The sequence below is a fragment of the Acinonyx jubatus genome, chromosome E3 (assembly GCF_027475565.1).
Source record: "Acinonyx jubatus isolate Ajub_Pintada_27869175 chromosome E3, VMU_Ajub_asm_v1.0, whole genome shotgun sequence".
NCBI classification, from domain to species: domain Eukaryota; kingdom Metazoa; phylum Chordata; class Mammalia; order Carnivora; family Felidae; genus Acinonyx; species Acinonyx jubatus.
Genome location: NC_069398.1, coordinates 6,317,634 through 6,337,720, shown reverse-complemented (window position 1 = coordinate 6,337,720; position 20,087 = coordinate 6,317,634). Strand labels below are relative to the sequence as shown.

Below are 20,087 nucleotides of genomic sequence, written 5' to 3'. Positions count from 1 at the left end.
GAGCGTTGGTAGCCATGGCTTCGTTGAAAAGAGTGAGAGCCTCACAGGAGTCTGAATTAGCCAAGTTCCCTCCAAACTCAAAATCCCAAGGGTCCTACTAACAGGTTCCACTGAAGAGAGATTCATTCTTCTATGCATGTGTTCTTTCATCCAACAAACACCTGTTGAACACTGTGTCATTTCACTGAAGATACGGGGGTGACTAAAACAAACACAACCCCTGCCCCACCCCAACAAAGCTTAAAACAGCAATCTCCACCCCACTTCTCAAAGATGGCCTTCTTGGAGAACCAGCTCCACCACGGCCATGAGAGGGGCTAAAACACTCTCCACCCCACTCAACTGACTGCACCCGGGTCAGACAGCTGATCCAGGGGAAGCCAGCCCACGGGCTGGTCAGAAGCTAATCACATTTTCTCTCTCTGCATAATAGGAACTAAAAGACACAGCAGTGAACTGCCTTAAAGTCAAAAGTGATGCTTTACTCACCCCACCTGCTAAAGTCCTGAAGGTAGCCCTGATTCCTATCCTTCCTGAGCCTGGATAGTCCCCAGAAGATACGCCATGTGTATCCAACAAAGTTCAGGCTATATAGTCAGACAGACCTGGGGACGAATCCTGGTTCCTGTATCTATTAACTATGACACCATGGACAAGATCTTTCGTGGTTAATTTTATTATGGATATCTTCAAATACAAAGATAGAATGGACTCCCATGTATTTGGCCACCAAATAATAACAATAATAGTAATATTTATTAATAGTAATATGCAATATTTCCCCCCTTCTGTTCCACTGAAACAGGAATAATGATACCCTGTCCACCGACTTTTTCATTCACTAGACAAAACTGGATGGGGCTGCTTCTGTCAGCCAGCCCGGTTCCCACGGTATGGGGGTCACTGTCACAATACAAAGCATGTGCTCTCGTGCAGTTTACATGGTAGTGGAAGAGGCATAAATAAGGAAGAAGACAACTTCAGAAAGAACAAAAGTTATTAAGAAAATAATGGGGGGATGAGGAACAGCAGGGAGCTTGTGGGCCAAAGGGAGACAAGGAAGTCTTCTCCAGTGAGGTAGCTTTAGGCGTATGACGTAAAAGGGTAGAGGCCTGGGAGCAGGGTTCTGCAGGCAGGGAGCACAGCAAGTGCAAAGATCCTGGGGCAGGGATGAGCAAGGCTGTTCACGGATTGTTTTCAGTACAAAATGAGCTAATACGTCCAGAGCTTTAACATAATGCCTGGCACATAGTAAGTGCTCAGTAAATGTTAGTTCCTGTTCCTCCTAAGGAAGGACTCATCACAAGACCTACACTGGAGTGTGTTTTCGAAACAGCTCTCTTTCCTACAGGGCCAATGGATCTGAGGGTTCACTTTCCAAATCCTTCAACCACTTCAACTCCTAGGGGGGAAGACTTCCCCCTTCTGCAAACACCTGTACCCAAAGGAGAGGTCACATAGTAGAGTGGTTGAAACACAGACCTTGGGGTCTCACTGGCCCGGTTTAAATCCAAGCTCTACCATTTAGTAGCTGTATGAACTTTGGATAAGTCATTTAACCTCTCTGAGCCCCAGTTTCCCCACCTTTATGATGGTGGAAATAACAGTACCAACCTAATAAGGTTTTGAACATTCAGTGTAGAGGTGCAGGGTAGAATGCTGCCTATATAAGTTACTGTTAATATTTCACTATCTTACATATAGTTTTACTCTTATACACCTGCCCCGATTATGAAATTCCCCCGTTTTTTAAAAGATATTTGGGAATATCCCTGCCAGTGTCTCCAAAAGTCAAGTATAGGACATTTGGGTGTCTTGGTAAATATGAGAAATGAATGGAAACCCATTTGGCCCTAGATATGAGCTGCACAACATCTTCAGAAGCTAAATCATGGATCTGCTTTTCATCTGGTTCCCTGTAAACCCGCTGGGAAATGGTCCTGGAGGTCGGTGGGGGGGAGGGGAGGAGGGGAGGTGAGGAGGGTGGTCAGGGGGGAGCTGAGGCTGGAATTTCTGGTCTTTCTGATGGATTCTGTGTCCATAAACATCAAGCCAGCATTTCTCCTCAGTCTGGGGTGAGATCTCACCTTCTAAGTAAATATTGTACTATCAACCCAATTCGAAAGAGGCGTGACATGTTTGCGTAAAACACACAGAGGGTACTCTGTCCCACGAGCCTCTGTGAGAGCACAGTGAACACATAAACTGGTTCTATTCCCACACTGACCAGGGGAATAATTTTATGTGGATGCTTTTATAGACCCTGGGAGATACTTTTTCTACTGTGGCAATAAAGGCTTTGTAATTGCCGCTGACTTATTTAGTGCTGTTTTCAGTCTTTACCACATCATTAAACAATACTGCACAACCAAAATACTACTATCATCCTGACTGTACAAAATACAATGTAGAATCCTGTTGTGGATCCTGGAACAGAAAAAGGGACCTAAGGAAAGGAACTACTGAAACCCAAACACTATCCACGGTTTAGCTAAAAATAATGTACCAACGTTAATGTCTTAGTTTTGACAGGTGTGCCACAGTAATGAATGATGTTAACATCAGGGGGAAGTGGGTGAGGAGTATATAGAACTCTGGGTGTTATCTCTGCTACTTCTCTGTAAATATAAAATTATTTCCAGATTAAAATTACATATAGTTTTTAGAAAGTGTGCTGTTAACACAAATGAGCTGAGAAACATTAACCTGGTCTCTCTCCTTGCACCCACAGCCTTCACTCACATCTCCCATCCTTTTTTTTTTTTTTTAATGTTTACTTTTGAGAGGTAGAGACAGAGCATGAGCAGGGGAGAGGCGGAGAGAGACAGAGACACAGAATCCGAAGCAGGCTCCAGGCTCTGAGCTGTCAGCACAGAGCCCGACATGGGGCTTGAACTCACAAACCCTGAGATCACAACCTGAGCCGAAGTAGGAGGCTTAACCGACTGAGCCACCCAGGTGCCCCCTCACATCTCCCATCCTTAAGACACAAGGGAGACTATATTTACTCCGCACTCCCGAAAAGCATGGGGAGTGTCCCTGGCAGGCTGGGAAGCTGGGGTGGGGGAGATAGAAGCACGTTCATAGCACTTGAGGACAAAATGTGCCTTCAAAAGCAAACTATAATTATACAGAAGCCGAGGAGCATTTGCGAAAAATCACTATCTCATCTGAATCTACATCCTGTTCATCAAAGAGGTCGAGGCCCTTTTGATTATCAGACTAAATATTTTTAGGCAATATCACTGAATGCCTGGAAAGAACATGAACAGCATCAGCTGAAGAAAAATTCATCTTCAGATAAAAAAGCAAGTCTTGCATATCACAGTAAAGATCAACCCTAGGAAATGTATAAAGGGAAGTTGACAACATTTCCCCACATTGAAGATTCCCCCCCACCACCCGGATTTGCCTTTACCCTAGTCCTCCAGTCCCTTCCTTCTAAATATCTGGATTTCTGCAGACTTTTGATTCTCTTAGCTTGACCAAGTCATAATGGAAAGATCAGAAAGGGGTCTAGCATTAGTATCAAGATGAGGAAAGAGGGGTGCCTGGGTGGCTCAGTCAGTTAAGGGTCCGACTTCAGTTCAGGTCATGATCTCATGGTTCGTCGGTTCAAGCCCCATGTCAGGCTCTGTGCTGACAGCTCAGAGCCTGGAGCCTGCTTTGGATTCTGTATCTCCCTCTCTGCCTCTCCCCCTTTCATGGTCTGTGTCTCTCTCTCTCAAAAATACATAAACATTAAAAAAAAAAAAGATGAGGAAAGAGAAATAGATTGGAGATGAGTATTCTCTGAAAGCTATGTTGAGCGGGTCACTGAATAGAGATGAAAATGACACTCAAGTTTGGGTTATCGAATTCCCAGTCAAGTCTGGTAACCTGCATGTTTAGTGAAGAATACCACAACAATGGCATGTGTGCCCCCTCTTGGTATATCACAAATGGATGCACCTTTCTTTCCATTTTTGGTAATGGTAACTCTTCACTGCTCACAATGTCCAGAGAAGGGTTCAATTCAATAGGTGCATTCTGATTCTGGCACCAAGAGCTGGTCTAACTTCTCAGTTGGAATGAATTCCTTCTCTCCTAGTTCTCTATGGGTCAAAATGGGCTCTGGTGACTGCCTGGCCTCTTGAAGCCCCAATAATTGATAAATATCAGTCATTTAGGCCTAGCCTGTCAATGAACTTCCAAAATCATTCCCTCTTCTGAACATGTAAATTTTCCCTGTGTCTACAATATGTAAATAGCTCTCCTGAATCAATAAAAAGACAAAATCACTACAAGGAAGGCTATCTTTACTACCAACTACTAAATTAACTGTGAAAATTAAACTGATTAAGGGGCCCCTGGGTGGCTTAATCAATTAATCAGTTAAGCTTAATAGGTTAAGCTTCTGACTATTGGTTTCGGCTCAGGTCATGATCTCACTCACAGTTTGTGAGTTCAAACCCCATATCAGACTCTGTACTGACAGTCAGGAGCCTGCTACGGATTCTCTAACTCTCTCTCTGCCCCTCCCATGCTCGCTCTATCTCTCTCTCAAAAATAGATACATTTTAAACAAAATTTTAAACAAAATTAAACTGATTAATGTAAATTGGAGGAACAGCTATATGCTTCTTATCTTTCCAGACCTTCCCAAAAATTCTAGGAAATAAGGACTGGATCATCCCAGCAGCAGGATAGGAAATTAACATCTCGTACTAATGCAGTGTTTGTGTAGACCTGGAATTCTCTTCTGTAGTCTACCAGGAATGCTCTGGCGTACATCCACCCAAGAGAACATTACAGGACATTTTTTAATTGGTATAAATATCTCTGATTACTGAGGCTCAGACATAGGCCAAACACAAGAATCATAAATAAACCAAGTTAGTCTGTCACAAGAGACTTCTGAATTCCTCAGTGCCTGGACACCCATCTCTGAGCAGTAATTTGTCTCCAATACAACTTTTAACAGAAGTCCCTTATTTCAACAAGATTCATTAACACTCCGTGCCCTTTGGCCTAATGCAATGATGAAACGTGGGTGACTTCAGTGAGTTTGTTATTCTGTTTGAGTGTTGATTCAAAAATCACCACAGAACTTACAACTTCACACAAGAAACTTGTTAACTCCCCTTGGAGAGCCACGGACTCCACACCATTTCACCTTTGTCTACTCCATGACCACACTCTCTCACGTGTGACGTCTGGGACCCACATACAACTAGGTTCTGCTTCTTTCCCAGTCACACCTGAAAGGGAATGTGCTCATTTCCATCAGAGACAGAATGGAACTCAGCAACTGCCATTTCCGAGTTGGTGCAATTTACCGTGTCTTTCAGGGCTGTGAGGTTTGGTCATAAAACTTCCAACTGCTGATGTATTTCGCTCTAAAATGTGGCCATTCCTCACGCCGTTCTATGACCCGATTCATAAATAAATAATGCCAAATCATTGAATACGGCGAAACCTGAGACATTCTATTTGGTAGCCCTTTTCCGAACCATGTAAACGTTGACTTGATAACTATGTGGCAACATTTTCAAGCCTATGAAAAATTATCACAATGCAGAATCAGAGAAACTACATCACCTGTGTCACATACCGCAGATTTATTCCTCTACCCATCAAGCATAAAAATTTGTAGCCAAACAGTCCGAAATGGTGATTCAGCAAATAAGCTACCAATGCAACTTTTGTAACGGGGCTTCAGCAAAGGCGACCCAGACTATAAAATGTGCCGTGTTTTTAAGAACCTCCAGCTACCACTAAATACATCCTTTAAACTGTCTGGCTTGTGTTATTTTAAACGAAGCCCTCCACATTACTTTCATGTGGGGGGTAACTTGAAAACATAATAGCAAGGAATAAGCACCCCAAAGCAACATAACCACAAGTCAAGACCCCCCACACACAAAGGCACATGTATGTGCATGTGTACATACTCAGAGTAGTTTGCAATTATTTTTATGAAACTCTCTTTTTTATGAAAAAGAGATCAAATTCTTCTGAACTACTATCCGTTCACTGAAAACAGCATGAAGCCTAAAGGTCACAACTGGTCCACCTCAGGAAGCAAATATGCCAATGGACCACTGGTTAAACGATTTTCCGATCAAGATGAACGAATAAAATGGGTTAATGCCAAACAGATTACATAAAATGAAACAACCAAGTAACCCATTGGTTAACTAAGTCCCCATGATGAACCAACCAAGAGGGCCATTAGTTAACGGAAGAACCAACCATCAGAAGCCAACCGAATGGATCAATCTGTAACAGAAACACCAAGTGAAATCGGATGATGCCGAACACAGCTAGGTAGCTTCATCCAGAGAGATGGAAGAAAACTTGCAACTAGGCAACAAACAGAAAAGCTCTTAATGAATCCAAACACATCCCATGCAATGTGGACACGTGACCACTGCCTGGGTCACCACGTGGGGCTGGAAACGGACCACAGAGCTATACTTACGAAGATTATTTATGGGAGTTCTGGTATCCATGTTTTCATAATGCTGGACATGAACCACAATGTTGAGGTCCCTCTCCATAGGGTCAGTGTTGCAGTGGCCCTGTGGCCTCATGACATCTGCAAGGGCCCTGAAAGGAGAAAGAAGTGAAATCTGTTCATTCCAAACGCAATGACTGGCACCTGTTGTGTTCTGAGCACTGTGCTTAGGAGGACGAGGCCCTTTACTCCACGGAGTTGCCATGCTCGTTAGAGGTGGGAGGGAGAAAAAGACATCAGGAAGTTAAGAAGATCACTGCAATTACAGATTACATAAGGACTTCATGCAAAACAGGACACGCGTTCCCCACAAGAGATGTGTAATTAGCAATATCACCTACCTTGCAGAGAGCTGTGGAGAGGATTGAATGACGAATATATGTAATGCGTCTGCACCCCATAAACTTAGCCCCCCTCATAGCTGACACCTGATACCACACCCCACGTACATCAGTGGTCCACTATTAGCCACAAATAACATTTATAGGGTGCTTACCACAAGCGGGGCACCGTATGAATCACGTTAAGCCTTAACTAAGGGGCTTACAAACACCTTACGAGGTTTATTACTCCTTCTTTGCAGATGAGCGGACAAAGGCTCAGAGAAGTGAATTAACCTGCTGAAAGTCACACAGCCCGTTGCATGGGTCTTTGAACAAGAGTACGTTTTCACATCTCTGTACGCTGAGTGCATTGGGTTTCCTGTAGTTAGGGAGGATTTGGCACGATCCATCCATACCCCCCAAGGTGGGTGCCCCTCTTAATCAGTAGCTGGGACATAGGGCAAGCTTACAACCTGAGTCACCAACTGTGTTTTATCATCACGTTTCGCCTCCTTGACACTCATCCAAGGGTCAGTATTCTTTCGGCTGTCTTCGACAAATAAGAAAACCAGTTGAGAGGTGTTAAGTGACTATGTGAGTCTCTCCCAGCTGCCGTAACAAAGTGCCCCACACTAAGTGGCCCCAAACCACACAAATGTACTGTCTCACAGTTCTGGAGGCCAGAAGTCCAAAATCAGGATATTAGGAGACTCCTCCCTTGCCTCCTCCTGGCTTCCGGTGGATTTCTGGTGGAAATCTCTGGCATCTGCTAGCTTGCAGCTGCCTCAACCCCAGGCTCTTCCTCTGTCTTTGCCCCGTGTGTCTCATGAGGCTCTGTCTTCCCGTGAAGACCTGCTTTTAAGGACACCAGTCATACTGGGTTGGGGCGCACCCTCCTCCAGGATAAGCTCATCTCAAGTCCTTACATGTGCAAAATCCCATTCCTCAATAACGTCACATTCTGAGGACCACAAGACCAGGACTTTAAAAAAGCTTTTGGTATGGGGCGGGGGTACACCGTTCACCCAGAACGGTGACCTTCACAATTAGATGTAACCTTAGTAAAGCCGTTCAGCATTTGCACAGAGAGCAGAACAGAGGTAAGCGCCAAGCGGATACCACATCTAAGGTCAGACCTCACCACCCCACGTCTGCCTCTTGGCCTACGCTCCACCAGGGCATTCCTGAGACAGGATTATCCTTGAATGATACGTACTATTGTGGGTATAACTGCACAGGTATGCATCTCTGACACGAGCCGTGTTTTGACCACAAACCTCATTCTGCTTCTTCCTCTTTGCGCGACAGGAGAGCTAGCCAAGATGCTAAGTGTGAATCTCCTTTCCCCAGTGGTTTCATGGAGAAGCAGACGAGTATCAGCCCTGCTTAGCCATTTCCCTAATATTTCCCTAATTATGGGCACCGAGACGCTCAGCACCTCCCTGCCTCTGAACACAACACAGCCATAGGCACCCTCATTCATGCCTCCTCTTGGACCAGGGAGAGCTTCTCAGGGTACACACCCACAAGTCATACTGCCATGGTTTAGGATACATCCAGATGCTCCTAACCAACCAGAACCCTCTGAGTCCACATTGAGGGAGACAGAGACGGAAGGAGAGCTGTTTGCTATAGGTCAGCCTGCCGGCTGAAATTTAGCCCCCCCACCACCCCGTATAGCATTGATTCTCAAACAATGTCTGCCAACGACCGGCACCAGCATCACCTGGGAGCACGTTAAAAGGCAAATTTTCAGGTCCACCCAGACCTACTGACTCAGAAACTCCAGGGGCAGCCACCTGAGGTTTCAGGTGCACATCCAAGTCTGAGCCTGTGTTAGGCTCACGGAGACCCCAAGCTCAGGGACTGAGTGGTTGCTCAGGGGGCAAGGAGACAATGGCCCAAAAACCACAGCGGGTGAGAAGTGTCAGATGTGAACTACAGGGGACACAGCAAGAGTCCCTCGCGCATTAGAGGAAAAGACTGAGCGTGCCAAGACGCAAGACAATAACAACAGCTCCCAATCATTCACTCATTCACTCAACAAATATCCATTGCCTACTATGTGCCAGGCACTAGTCAGAGCTCTGGGAACACAGCCAGTGTGCAAGATGCACAAGATCACTGTCTTACCAAAGCTTGTATACTAGGGGACAGGATAAAAAAATATATGCGTGTTAAATAAATTTTTAAAAAGTATAACACGATCAAGCGACACCGGCACATGGCAGCCTTATTCGCAATAGCCCCAAAGTGGAAATAACCCAAATCAGCTGATGAATGGACACGCAGAAGGTGTTATATGCAGTGGAGTATGATTCAGCCACAAAAAGGAAGGAAACATCAACACCTGCTACAACATGGATGGAACCTGGAGACTTGAAGCTCCTTGCAAAGGACCCAAAAAGCCACGGGGTACGTGATTCTATTTCCATTAAGTGTTCAGAAAGGGTTAATCCATAGAGATAAAAAGGAGACCAGTGGTGGCCAGGGGCTGGAGATAGGGAGGACTGGGGAGCGGCTCTAGAATGTATACAGACTTTCAACCATGAAAATGTTCTGGGATCAGACAGGAGTGATAGTTGCTTCAATTTATGAATATGTCAAAAACCAATGAATTGTACACTTTTCTAAAATTCTACATAAACAGAGAGAGAGAGAGAGAGATAAGGTGACCAGGAAAAGCTTTCCTGAGGAGTTGACATTTGAGGTGAGCCCTGAACTGTAAGAAGGAGTTGGTCGTGTAAAGGTGATGGAAAGAAACTTCCTGGCAGCTGGAGCAGCAAATGCAAAGGGCCTGGGGCAGTAAAGAGTTCATATAACTTGAAGTACAAGCCAAAAGGCCAATGAAGCTGGAGGATAGGCAATAAGGAAGGAAGCTTTCAAGGTGAGGATTATCCTACCCATTTTATGGAGCAAAAAAAAAAACTGTTCAAGTTCACCCGGCGCATCACTGCAGGGACTGAGATACAAACCCGAGTGTCTCTGAAATTACAGTTCAGCCTCCCTCCTCACTCTGTGCTGTAAGCAGAGTCTGAAACTCAAGGAGGCTGCAGGAAACGGAAGGTTTGAGGTAAAGCAGGCGCTCCAAACCTGATATGCCTTTTTCACTTCTAAACAGGATCTTCATCATGAACTTCAGGGGGTCCCTGGACCCCTCGGGAATTGAATGGAAATTTTGTTTGTGCATTTTTCTCAAGCAAGAAGCCATAGCTTTCACCAGTTCCTCTAAGGAGTCCCCCCTGGAATTCCACGTTATTCAGGCTTTCAAGAGGTTAGCAAAGTAAGTTATCAGGACAGCTACCACGAACTCGGTCAGCACGGCTATCTGCACATTCCCTGGGCCTCTCTGGGGTGCTGAAATTCCTGAAAACCCAGCCCAAAACCCAGGGATGCTTTTCCCCAAGGCAGCCCTTCCCAGGGCATGCAATGGAGATGAGAGTTCTTAAGAGGCCTCCATATCCTGGAAAAGCAGCCTTCAAAGTAGAGTCCACTCACTGTACGCACCACAAAAAAATGATTCGGCATAAGGACAGGAAATCCAAGAACTCCTGTGTATGGTCTTTAGTCATTCAAGTGAGGAATCAATGCAATATGGGTATGGATGCTGGCACCCTCACTTGAGATGCCCACGTCAGCCAGCGAGAATTAGGAAGCTCAGACCAAGAACGGTGACTGGGGTGCATTGCCCATATTACAGCTATGTGCCCCCCTAAAGGGGATAGGCAGATACATTATCTAGGTTTAGCAAGGCTAACCATCACTGAGCAGGTGCATGGCTTAACCACCACCACCGCCCCCACAACCGTAACAAAACCACAGGCTGAAGAAAATTCTGATAGAGGAAGCACAAGAAAACAATCGCGTTGTGGGTGATGGGCATTGAGGAGGGCACCTGTTGTGATGAGCACTGGGTATTGTATGGAAACCAGTAAATTTTATATATACACATAAAAAGAAAACAATTGCATTGCCTCTCCACTTTTCTTCAACAGCTAGCTTGTTACAAGGTTAAAAACAACAATGTTCTATTCAGATCAAAGCCAAGTCAGCCAAAAATAGTCAAAATTCTCATGAAAAATATTCAAAATGTGGACTGTTTATTAATGGTAAGTTTCATCCTCAACAAACATCATGATGTGACATTAGCTAATGATTGCATGATGTCATCATGCTTACCAAAAGACTTTAATATTTACTGCACCTTCAGCTCAGCTTAAAATTTGTTTTTAGGTGTGCTTTATAATGTACCTAACAACTGTTCACCGGTCCATGCACATACTTATTAGTACAACAAATGTGTATGGATTAGGGTACAGACCAAAAAACATGTTAAAATACGTGTCCAAAAAGCTTCATAAATAAGACAATGGACATCACCAACTATGTGCTATAAACCAAATTCCCAACGATTTGCCATCTATTTGCAGCACATAGTTTGGGTGCTTCTCAAACCATGTGCATTCGTGCTACCTCGGGGTCTTGTTAAAAATGTAGATTCTATTTCAGTAAGTCGACTGAGTCAGGGCATGAGATTCTTCCACTCAAGCTCCCAGGTCACGAAAATGAGGCGGCTCCACAGGACATACTCTGAGTACTAAGTCCCTAAAAGAACTATAATGGTAGCTTTTAAGTGTCCACTTGACTATGGCACAGGGTGCCCAAATATTTGGTCAAATGTCATCATGGATGCATCTGAGAATGTGCATTTGGATGAGATGAACACTGACATTCAACAGACTGAGTACACTGCCCTCTAGCATTCGGGTGGGCCTCATCTAATCAGTTGAAGGCATGCAGAGACAAAAGTCCCACCCTCTCTTGAGTAAAAGGAAATTTTCCTGCCTGACAGCCTTCAAACTGGGATGTCAGCTCTGCAGATTTCAGACTTCCTAATGGCAAGTCCACATCATGTATCTCACTCTTGCTCTCTCTCTCTCTCTATATCTCCTACAGGTTTTGTTTCTCTGGAGAACCATAACTAATACAGGTACCTTACTAAAGAAACTGCACTTTTCTTTGACATCTCTTGTCCCAGCTCAGAACAATTACCTTGAAACATTGCCATTTTTGTGGTCATAGATGATTGAATATTGGCAATTTCCTAAGTTTCAATTTAGCATCAATTTCTTTCTAGATGTACTCGTCTGTTACTTGTCTTGTGCCATTTGACTGTTAGCTCTTTTGAGTGCAGGGATTGCGTCTGTATTGTCACTATTCTCTTATAGCTCTCAAAACGGTACTAGGTATGCCATAGGTGCTCAATAAATACCTATGAAATGAATACACGGATGGGTAAATGAATGAATGAACAAAAGACAAGATACTTTCTCTTGTAAATTATGATGTCAGAAACCAGATACTGGTTTTCTCCGTGGCAGATACTGTTCTAGGCACTGAGGATACAACAGAAGAGATGTGGTGTCCCCACACTCCTTACTTTGGACAGTAAAGCAAGATACAGATAACCAAGTAGCAAACCAGGAAATTAATAAGTTAATTTTAGGCTGTAATGTGAAATGAAGCAAGAAACACCAGGCGATGAGCCGGAGGGGGGCGGGCAGTGGTAACTGAGTCGTCAGGGTCATCAGGGACGGCTTCTCGGAGAAGGCGACACCAGAGCGGAGACCTCAATGGCGAGGGAGCCAGTGCATGAGGTCTGACAGAGGATTCGAGCCAAGCCAACGCGACAGTTCCAAGGTAGCAATGAGCTTGGCATATTTGAGGAACAAAAAGAGAATACGGTGTTCCTTCATTTTCCAATCACAGCGAGCAAATAAAAGACCCCAACATTCCCAGAGCTCAGAACCTCCTCATCTGGCTTCAAAGCTCCCAGGAATCCCGAGGTCTAAACTATATTCTGACATTTAAACACCTGAATAGGATTCCGGAACATTTCCTCTGAAGCATCTTTTACTTTTTCAAGAACGCAAGGGCCGTGGGCATGAGGTGACTTTCTGGAGTGGTGGTTACACAGGTAGAGGCAAATCTCCTGAAACCACACTTAAACTTAAAATGTGTGCCTTTTACTGGGTCAAGTATATACCCCACTGAAGGTGACTGCTAAAATGCAAGGACTCCATTGCCCAAAGAGAAGCAACCTGCCACGAGCAAGAATTTATAGAGACTTATCCATGGGCAACAAGATTTGCCTGCAAGGGTTTCTCCAAGCTGGGGAGCTGGTCAAAGCCAGAGGGTAACCACAGACATGCAGGGAAAAGGGGCAGCGGGAAAAGAGAAAAGGCAAAAGGAGGGGAGACGTTTATCGGTTGATGCCGCCTCTTTAAAAGGGACTCCAGCTCTTCTGAAGCGTGTTTGAAAAGCACCCGGGACACTGTGCTGTGCAATGTGCCACTTGGATTTCTGATTCTGTTTGAAGGTGGGCAAAATAATGACATGTGTTCCTTACTGGCCTCAAGCGTATGGAGCTTCAAACACACATTCCTGCCCCCAAGGTCACTTCTCATCAACGGCTCCTTCCAAGGGCGCTGGCCCTGCCAGGGGCGGATGCAGGAAACACTCCTGGTCTTGATCTTACAGGGGCTCCTTGAACTGGCCCCCCTGCACGTGTCGCTATTTGCAGAACAGCAAGCACTTCTTTGCGATCTGAGAGCACGTTAGTCCAGCACGTGTCCACTCAAAGGCCGTGCAGCCTAGTGGTCAGGGACCTGTGCCCTGGCCTCAGACTGTCGGGGTTGGAAGTCTGAGTCCTCCACTCCCCAGGGCCTCGTTCATCCTCACGGAAAGCAATCTGTGCCTCTTCAGAGGCACACTTGTCCTAAGGCCTGCCTCACTGGGGCAGGGCCTGGAATTAAATGAGCACTGATACACAAGCTCGTGGTGAAATAGCAGGCTGGACAAGGCTTCTTTCATATCACCCAGGCCAACACTTTGCAAGGCATTTAATGAGGCCATTCCCGGGTCTTCTCTCCTACTCTGAACCTGTCCCCCTCTGCTGCTTAACTCTGAAGGAGTTAGGAGACTGGACCAATGCCACACAGCTTAAAAGATGGAACAGGGCAAGGACTAGGTACTGAGTTTCAGACTACAACATTTACCCCTTTGGCAGGTAAGGGGTAGAAAATTCCAGTAATAAGGGTGATGGCAAAGGGGTAAAACTTGCTGAGCAATGACCATAAAGAGGTCCTGTGCTAAGGGCCTCCCAAGTCCAGTCTCAGTGAAACCTCGCACAAGCCTGGGACATAGGGATCACCAGGGTCTCATTCTACAGACAAGAATCTAAAACTCAGAGAGGTGAAGTCACGTTCCCAAGGTCACACAGCTCCTAAGCGGCCAGGCTGGATGGAATCTCCAGACATCTGACTTGAGGTAGGCTCGACTGAGTCTCCAGGGACTCCAGAGTGGGGGTGGAGACAGAGGCCGACCTGAGAGCTTCCTAAAGAGGGAACTCACCACTGGGTGGCAACCAACAGCTTCCCTGGGAAAATGCACATCAGTGTTGTCCAAACTACCGATTTCTCAAGAGAAGTCAGGAATCGGGATTTCTACGTGAAATCTCCTTAGTTCTAAATTGGTTTTAAAACACAATGTATGACAGAGACTGAAGAAATTTTACAGGCAGATGCAGTGAACCTTGACCGGATCCTAGTTTGGGAGCTCAAGCTCCAGAGGACATCTTTGGTACGACCAGGAAAATGTTACCCTGATTGGCTACTTGATGGTATGACAGACTTTCTGCCCTTCTTCTCGAGGGTGATCCTAGGATTGTGTCGTGGGGGAGAATGTCCTTGTTCTTAGGCAATCCACGCTGAAGTATTTAGGGATGAAGCGCCATGTCTGCAATTCGTTTTCAAATGTTTCAGCCAAGAAACACAGGAAAAGGAAAGGGAGGGAGAAAGGGACAGAGGAAAAGAAAATACAGAGTGTGTACTAAAGCCAACATGACAAAATACTAATAATTGTGTGGCCTGGATTAGTAACTCTCAACTGGGGGTGATTCTACCCCCGGATGACATGTGGCTATGACTGAGGACATTTTTTTTTGACTGTCACAGCTGGGTTGTAAGGGGGGTGCTATTGGCATAGTGGGTGGAGTCGAAGCATGCTGCCAGACCCCCTATGATGCACAGAACAGCCCCCCCACTACCGAGAATGAGCCGGCTCCAAATGGCAGTCGTACCGGGAGTGACAAACCCTAAAGACATTTTTATGTTTCAAGTTTTTCTTTTGTATGTGCAAAATGTTTCACCGTAAAAAAAAAAAAACAAAACAAAAAAACAAACAAAAAAAACAGAGAGAGAGAGTGAAACTTTAAAATAAAAATAAGAATACATAAATAGCCACACCTTGCAGACCAAACAAAACATGCCTGCATGGTTGGGTAACCACAGCCGGCCACTGTTTGCAGTCACTTGTTCTGATCCACAGTGGCTGGATGTAATGCTGCTCTGGCTGGTGAATGAGGGTCTCTGAAGCTCTTCTGATATCGTGGGTGAGACCCCCACAGCTCCTGGAGTTAGCGACTTTCTCCTGTTATCAGGTCCCAGTCGGCCCAGAAGGGAGCAGCCAACATGCCCAGGACTCTGGGTCTGAAAACTGACATCACGGAGGCCTCTTCCGGGATACCACAAGCGCATGGGTCACCAGGAGCAATTGGTGACCTAGGGGTGCTTTCCGATGAAATGAGAATGAACCCCTCATCTCAGTGACCCGCACAGCCCAAGACAAAATAAATTAAGAGGCTGTGGCTGAGACGTTAATTGCACCCAGAAGCTCTCAGGTGGCTGGGTGCACCCCACCCAGGTACCCCCTGGCCCCCACAAGCAAAACCCAATGAGCTCACGGCTGTGGCCGGGACTTGAAATGAACAACTGCACACACACAGTGCAACAAGCATTTGGACGGTCCTCGGGGCAGCCCCCAGCACCACAAATACACAAAGCAGAAATACATGCTGAAAACACACAACCAAATGCAAATAAGGGAGTGGCCTGGATTAATTCATCCATTCCCAAGAATGTAAAAAATAGTCCCAAACTCAAGAACGGTCTTCCTCAAGAACGTCAAGGCCACTTTTGAAGAGCCATTCAGGGAGACTGTTACATGCGGATTTCTGGGGCTCATCCCAGACCTTTACTGACCCAGAACCTTTCCTGACAGAACACAAGAATGTGCATTTTAGGAAGCCCCCACCCCCACCCCCATCCAATGCTCACTGGCACTGAAAACACCGTTGAAATCAGGGGCCTGGGGACTGCAGTTTTATAACTGTGTGACCTTGGAGAAGCCATCCAACCTGAACCGTGATTTTCTCATCTATCAGTGGGAATTGACAGCACTTGTCTCCTAGGGCAGCTGTGCACACTAAAGGCGTGTTTACACACACATGCACGTGCACACACACACACCCCTAATACGGTGCTTGGCAAATGTTCCTTCATCTTCTGTAATGGTAACTGTCCACACGCTGGAAAACCTAGAGAGCTTTACAAAAGTACACAGACTCAGCAACCCTAGAGATTCTGCAGGAAATTGTCGAGGGCGGGGCCCCTAGCAACACGATTTTTTTTTTTTTAAAGCACTCCAGGTGGTCCTAAACAGCAGCTGGGGTTGAAAACCACAGGGTGGAAACTGCCAATAAAAATCAACTATCCTTTCTCTTCAAGAGAATGTACTTCTACCGCATTCTGGAATTTCCAAAGTGTACCCGGAGAGTCCTGTGGCCAGGCTCTGTTATCAGAGGACTGGGTGCCCCGCGATGCCACCCCCAAGCAGCCCTTTAGTGGTCCCTGCAGAAGTGGCCACAACTGACCAAGCTGGGGGGGAGGGGGGACTCTTTTTCTCCAGACAAGAGCTGCAAGGCGGCAGGACAGGAATGGGAGTCGCTCCTGGGCCCTCAGGTCGGCGGTGGAGCGCTGTCGACAGGAATACCCAGATCACGCGGAGCCTGAAGATCACACATCACCTTCATCCGCCGCAGGCCAAAGGGAGCCGCCCACCCTTAGCTCCCCTGGCACCCTCCCACCTCCCCTCCTCCACCCCCCACCCAAACACCCAGGAGGGCTTCTGTAAGCGCTGGTTTGCAAGGGAAAGGCTCAGTGGATACTTCAGCAGAGGAATTAACCCGAATCTGCAAGGCAGGCTACCTATCCCTGGGGGACTCTCTCCCTACCAAGGCAACACCCGCCGCCTGCCGCAGTCCTGCCTCGGTACTCTTCCTTCACCTCAACACAGACCCCGGGAAGCTACAGGGACTGGCGGGGACTGCGAGGAAGTGAAACTCCGGCCTGTGGGGCTGGCGACAGGGCTTCTTGGGGGTGCAGGAGGTGGGCGGGGCCAGCGTGTTACTCGCTCAGTGGGTCAGGGTTTCCTGAATCCCCTGGAAGCTTACTTTTGTGCTTCAAGACCCCAACATCCACCCACCCCTCCCTGCTGACCCAAACCAAGAGGAACTTCCTCACCTCTTGCCCCAAATCTCTCCCCTCTGGGGAAAAAAAAAGAAAGAATCATCGGATACTCTGCGTATAAATAGAAAATAATTACTAGTGAGGTGGTAATGTTCCTTCGCCTATTTTTGGTGGGTCTCTTTGTTCAGATTTTTTAGGCAGGCGCACGGAGCTCGTGCATCCACACGAGCACACATGGGCCCCCGCCGGAGGTGTGCGGAGGGTGTGTGTCTGTGGGGGGGGGGGGGAACCCATGGCGACCCCCGTTGCCTACACTCGGCAAGAAGATCGAGCTAGCTAGCGCCCAGCCATCCAGCCTTTCCAAGACCGCCAGTCGCTCCCCAACCCCGCCCGCCCAGACCTCACGCCAACCCTGGCCTCCGTCGGGTCTGGGGGCTGAGTCCTGGGGGTTGCGTTCTCGGCCTCCAAAGTTACTGGGTTGTGCGAATCAATTTAGACACTTTTAAAAAAAGCAAAAGGCAAATAGCTCCATTAATCCCCAAATGCCTTCTCCCATCTGCTGCGACTTGCTGGCGCTGGGACTTGCATAATGAATAAGGCAACCAGGAAAGTTGACGAATCAGGGGGGCGGGAGGGGGGCTCCCGCCCTTGGAGTCCGCGCCAACCCCCTGCAAGGGGCGCAGCGAGCGGCGAAGGCCCCGGCCCCCAGTGGCGACGGCGGAAAGGGGCGAGGGGTGCGGGTGGCCGGGAGGGAACCGAGGTCCCGATTCCGGGGACCTGGCAGCTCAGGGAGAGAGAGGCGGCCGCTCCAGGCAAGGCTTTTGTTCTCGCCCTCCCTCCCCTCTCTCTCTCTCCACCTCCCTCGCCTCTTTTTCGCGAGCCTTACGAGTTGCAGGCGGCACACACTCCTTCCCTCCCTCACACACACGCGCGCGCGCGCGGGCTCACACACGCCCCCCTTCCCTTTCGGGCCCGCCTGCCCTGTTTACCTAGAAGCTAGCGTCTGGAATCCTAGGGGTAGACCCCTCCCCAAAACCCAAGACTCCGGGACCGCGGGCTCCCGGGCTGTGTGTGTCTCAGACCCGCTTCAATCCTAGGCGGGAGGGGGCGGCGGGAGGGTGACGGGTGCAGAGACCCCCCCCCATACACACACGCGCTCCAGTCCACACCTGTGCGGAGCCCAGCGCCCCCTCTCCGCGCGGGGAGCCGAAGTTGGCTTCCCGGGCGACCTCCCCCAGCGGAGACGCGGGGGGGGGTGGGGGTGGGGGAAGCGCCATTGCCCAGGGAAAGGTGGAGAGGGAAGACGAGGGAGAGCGGCGCCTGGAGGGGAGGCGGCGGGGGGAGGGGAGGCAGCCCACCTGGACATGTGCTCCCTTTGCGGCCGGTGCGCTTTCTCCAGCCCCAGCTTGGTGAAGATGCCTACAAGCACCATGACGGCCACCACCCCGCAGATGATGTAAACGATCAGGTTGGTCTTGTCCTTCGTGGGGTCGTGCAGGGGGTCGTCCTTGCGTGCGGGGGGCTTGCCGGTGTTGAGCCACAGCGGAGTGTCGTAGTTGGTGCAGGTGCTCTGGTTCAGTCGCCGCTTCTTAAATGTGCAGCAGAACCGGAAGCCACAAGTCCCGCAGCAGAAGATGAAGTCGCCCGAGCTGCAGTTGAACGGCGGGTCCCACTGGCCCATGACATCGAAGTAGCCCCGGCAGAAGTCTGGCGTGGGCGCCCGGGTCGGGGGCGCGTCCGAGGCCCCCGCGCCCTCGCCGGCCTCTCCGGAGGCGGCCCCGGACCGGTTGCCCCCCGCCAGCACTACCACGCCGCCCAGCTGCGCCAGCTGCCCGTGCCCCGCTCGCTCCTGCGCCCGGCACACGCGGGCGCACAGCTCGGTGAGGAAGCAGCCGAGGAGCAGCCGGAGGACGCGGCGCATCGTGTCTCCCAGCCCGGGCTCGGCCGCTCGGCCGCCGCTGGAGCCGCTGCAGCCGCCTCTCGAGGCGCGGCCGAAGCTGCCGAGGCTGCTGCCGGGGGCTGCGAGCCGCCGCGGGCCGCACATGCAGGGAGCGGCGCGGGGCGCTCGGTGGTCGGCGGCCACTGCGCTCGGCTCAGCCCGCGTTCGCCTCCAGCGCGCCGCGCGCCGAGGGGCCGGCCGGGGAGGAGCGCGCCTGACCGGGCGGGGGGAGGATGAGCGGGGGCAAGCGCGGGGTGCAGGTCCGGCCGGCTACGGGGAGAGGCGGGGGCCGGAGAGCAGGGGAGCGTCGGTCTGTCCGCGCCTCGCCTTAGCCGGCGGCTCTGGACTCGCCGCCCTGCGCCGGCTCGCAGGATCCCTCTCACCTCTCCAGCTCGCCAAGTGCGCTGGAGAGAGCGAAGCAACACTTGTGGAATGAAGGGAGGGCCGGAGGAGAGGAGGAGGGGGAGGGGAAGGAGGGCGGGCAGAGGAGGGAAGGGGGGGTGGAACGGGCGCGAGCTCGAGAGGGGCGGGGGCGCGGAAGAGGTGACTCGGGCGGGCGGGAGCGAGTTGGGGGGCGTGCGGAGCTGAGCTAGGCTGGCGGGCGGGGAGGAGGGAGCTTCGGCAGCCACCGGGGCTGAAGGCACCGCTCGGGTTTCCCGGCAGGTGGAGGATGGCTGCGGGACCTCCCGCGCCCTCTCCGGGAGGGAGGCACGGCTCAGACCTGTTCCGGGCGAAGAGGCGGCTCCGCCCGTGGCTTTTTCAGGCGTGCGTGCGGAGGAGCTGCGGCTCCAATCTGCCCTCCAGGGAAGAGGGGACTCGGAGGGGTTAGGGACAGACTAAGTGGCTTCCACTCCAAGGCGGACTAGGGTACAGACTGATCAGGATCGCCCCTCCATGGTGCACGGGGCCGCCTCGCCCTTCCTTTCCCCCGAATGCGCCCTCCAGCCAGGAGCGCATCC

General features: G+C 49.4%; 1 protein-coding gene across 3 annotated transcripts in view; it reads right to left on the bottom strand.

Moving 5' to 3' along the window:
• SHISA9 (shisa family member 9) overlaps positions 1 to 19,545 on the bottom strand; it is a 283,111-nt gene extending 263,566 nt beyond the window's left edge. Inside the window, exons 1-2 of one of the 3 annotated variants that reach the window (XM_053213060.1) lie at positions 18,548 to 19,545; positions 6,464 to 6,591 (exon numbers count right to left, since the gene is read on the bottom strand). In XM_053213060.1, coding sequence (XP_053069035.1) covers positions 6,464 to 6,591; positions 18,548 to 19,233 — 814 coding nt within the window. In that variant the 5' untranslated portion in view covers positions 19,234 to 19,545. The remainder of the gene's footprint in view (positions 1 to 6,463; positions 6,592 to 18,547) is intronic. The other 2 variants (XM_027043223.2, XM_027043224.2) reach the window with 2 other exon arrangements.
• Between the last annotated feature and the right edge of the window lie 542 nt (positions 19,546 to 20,087).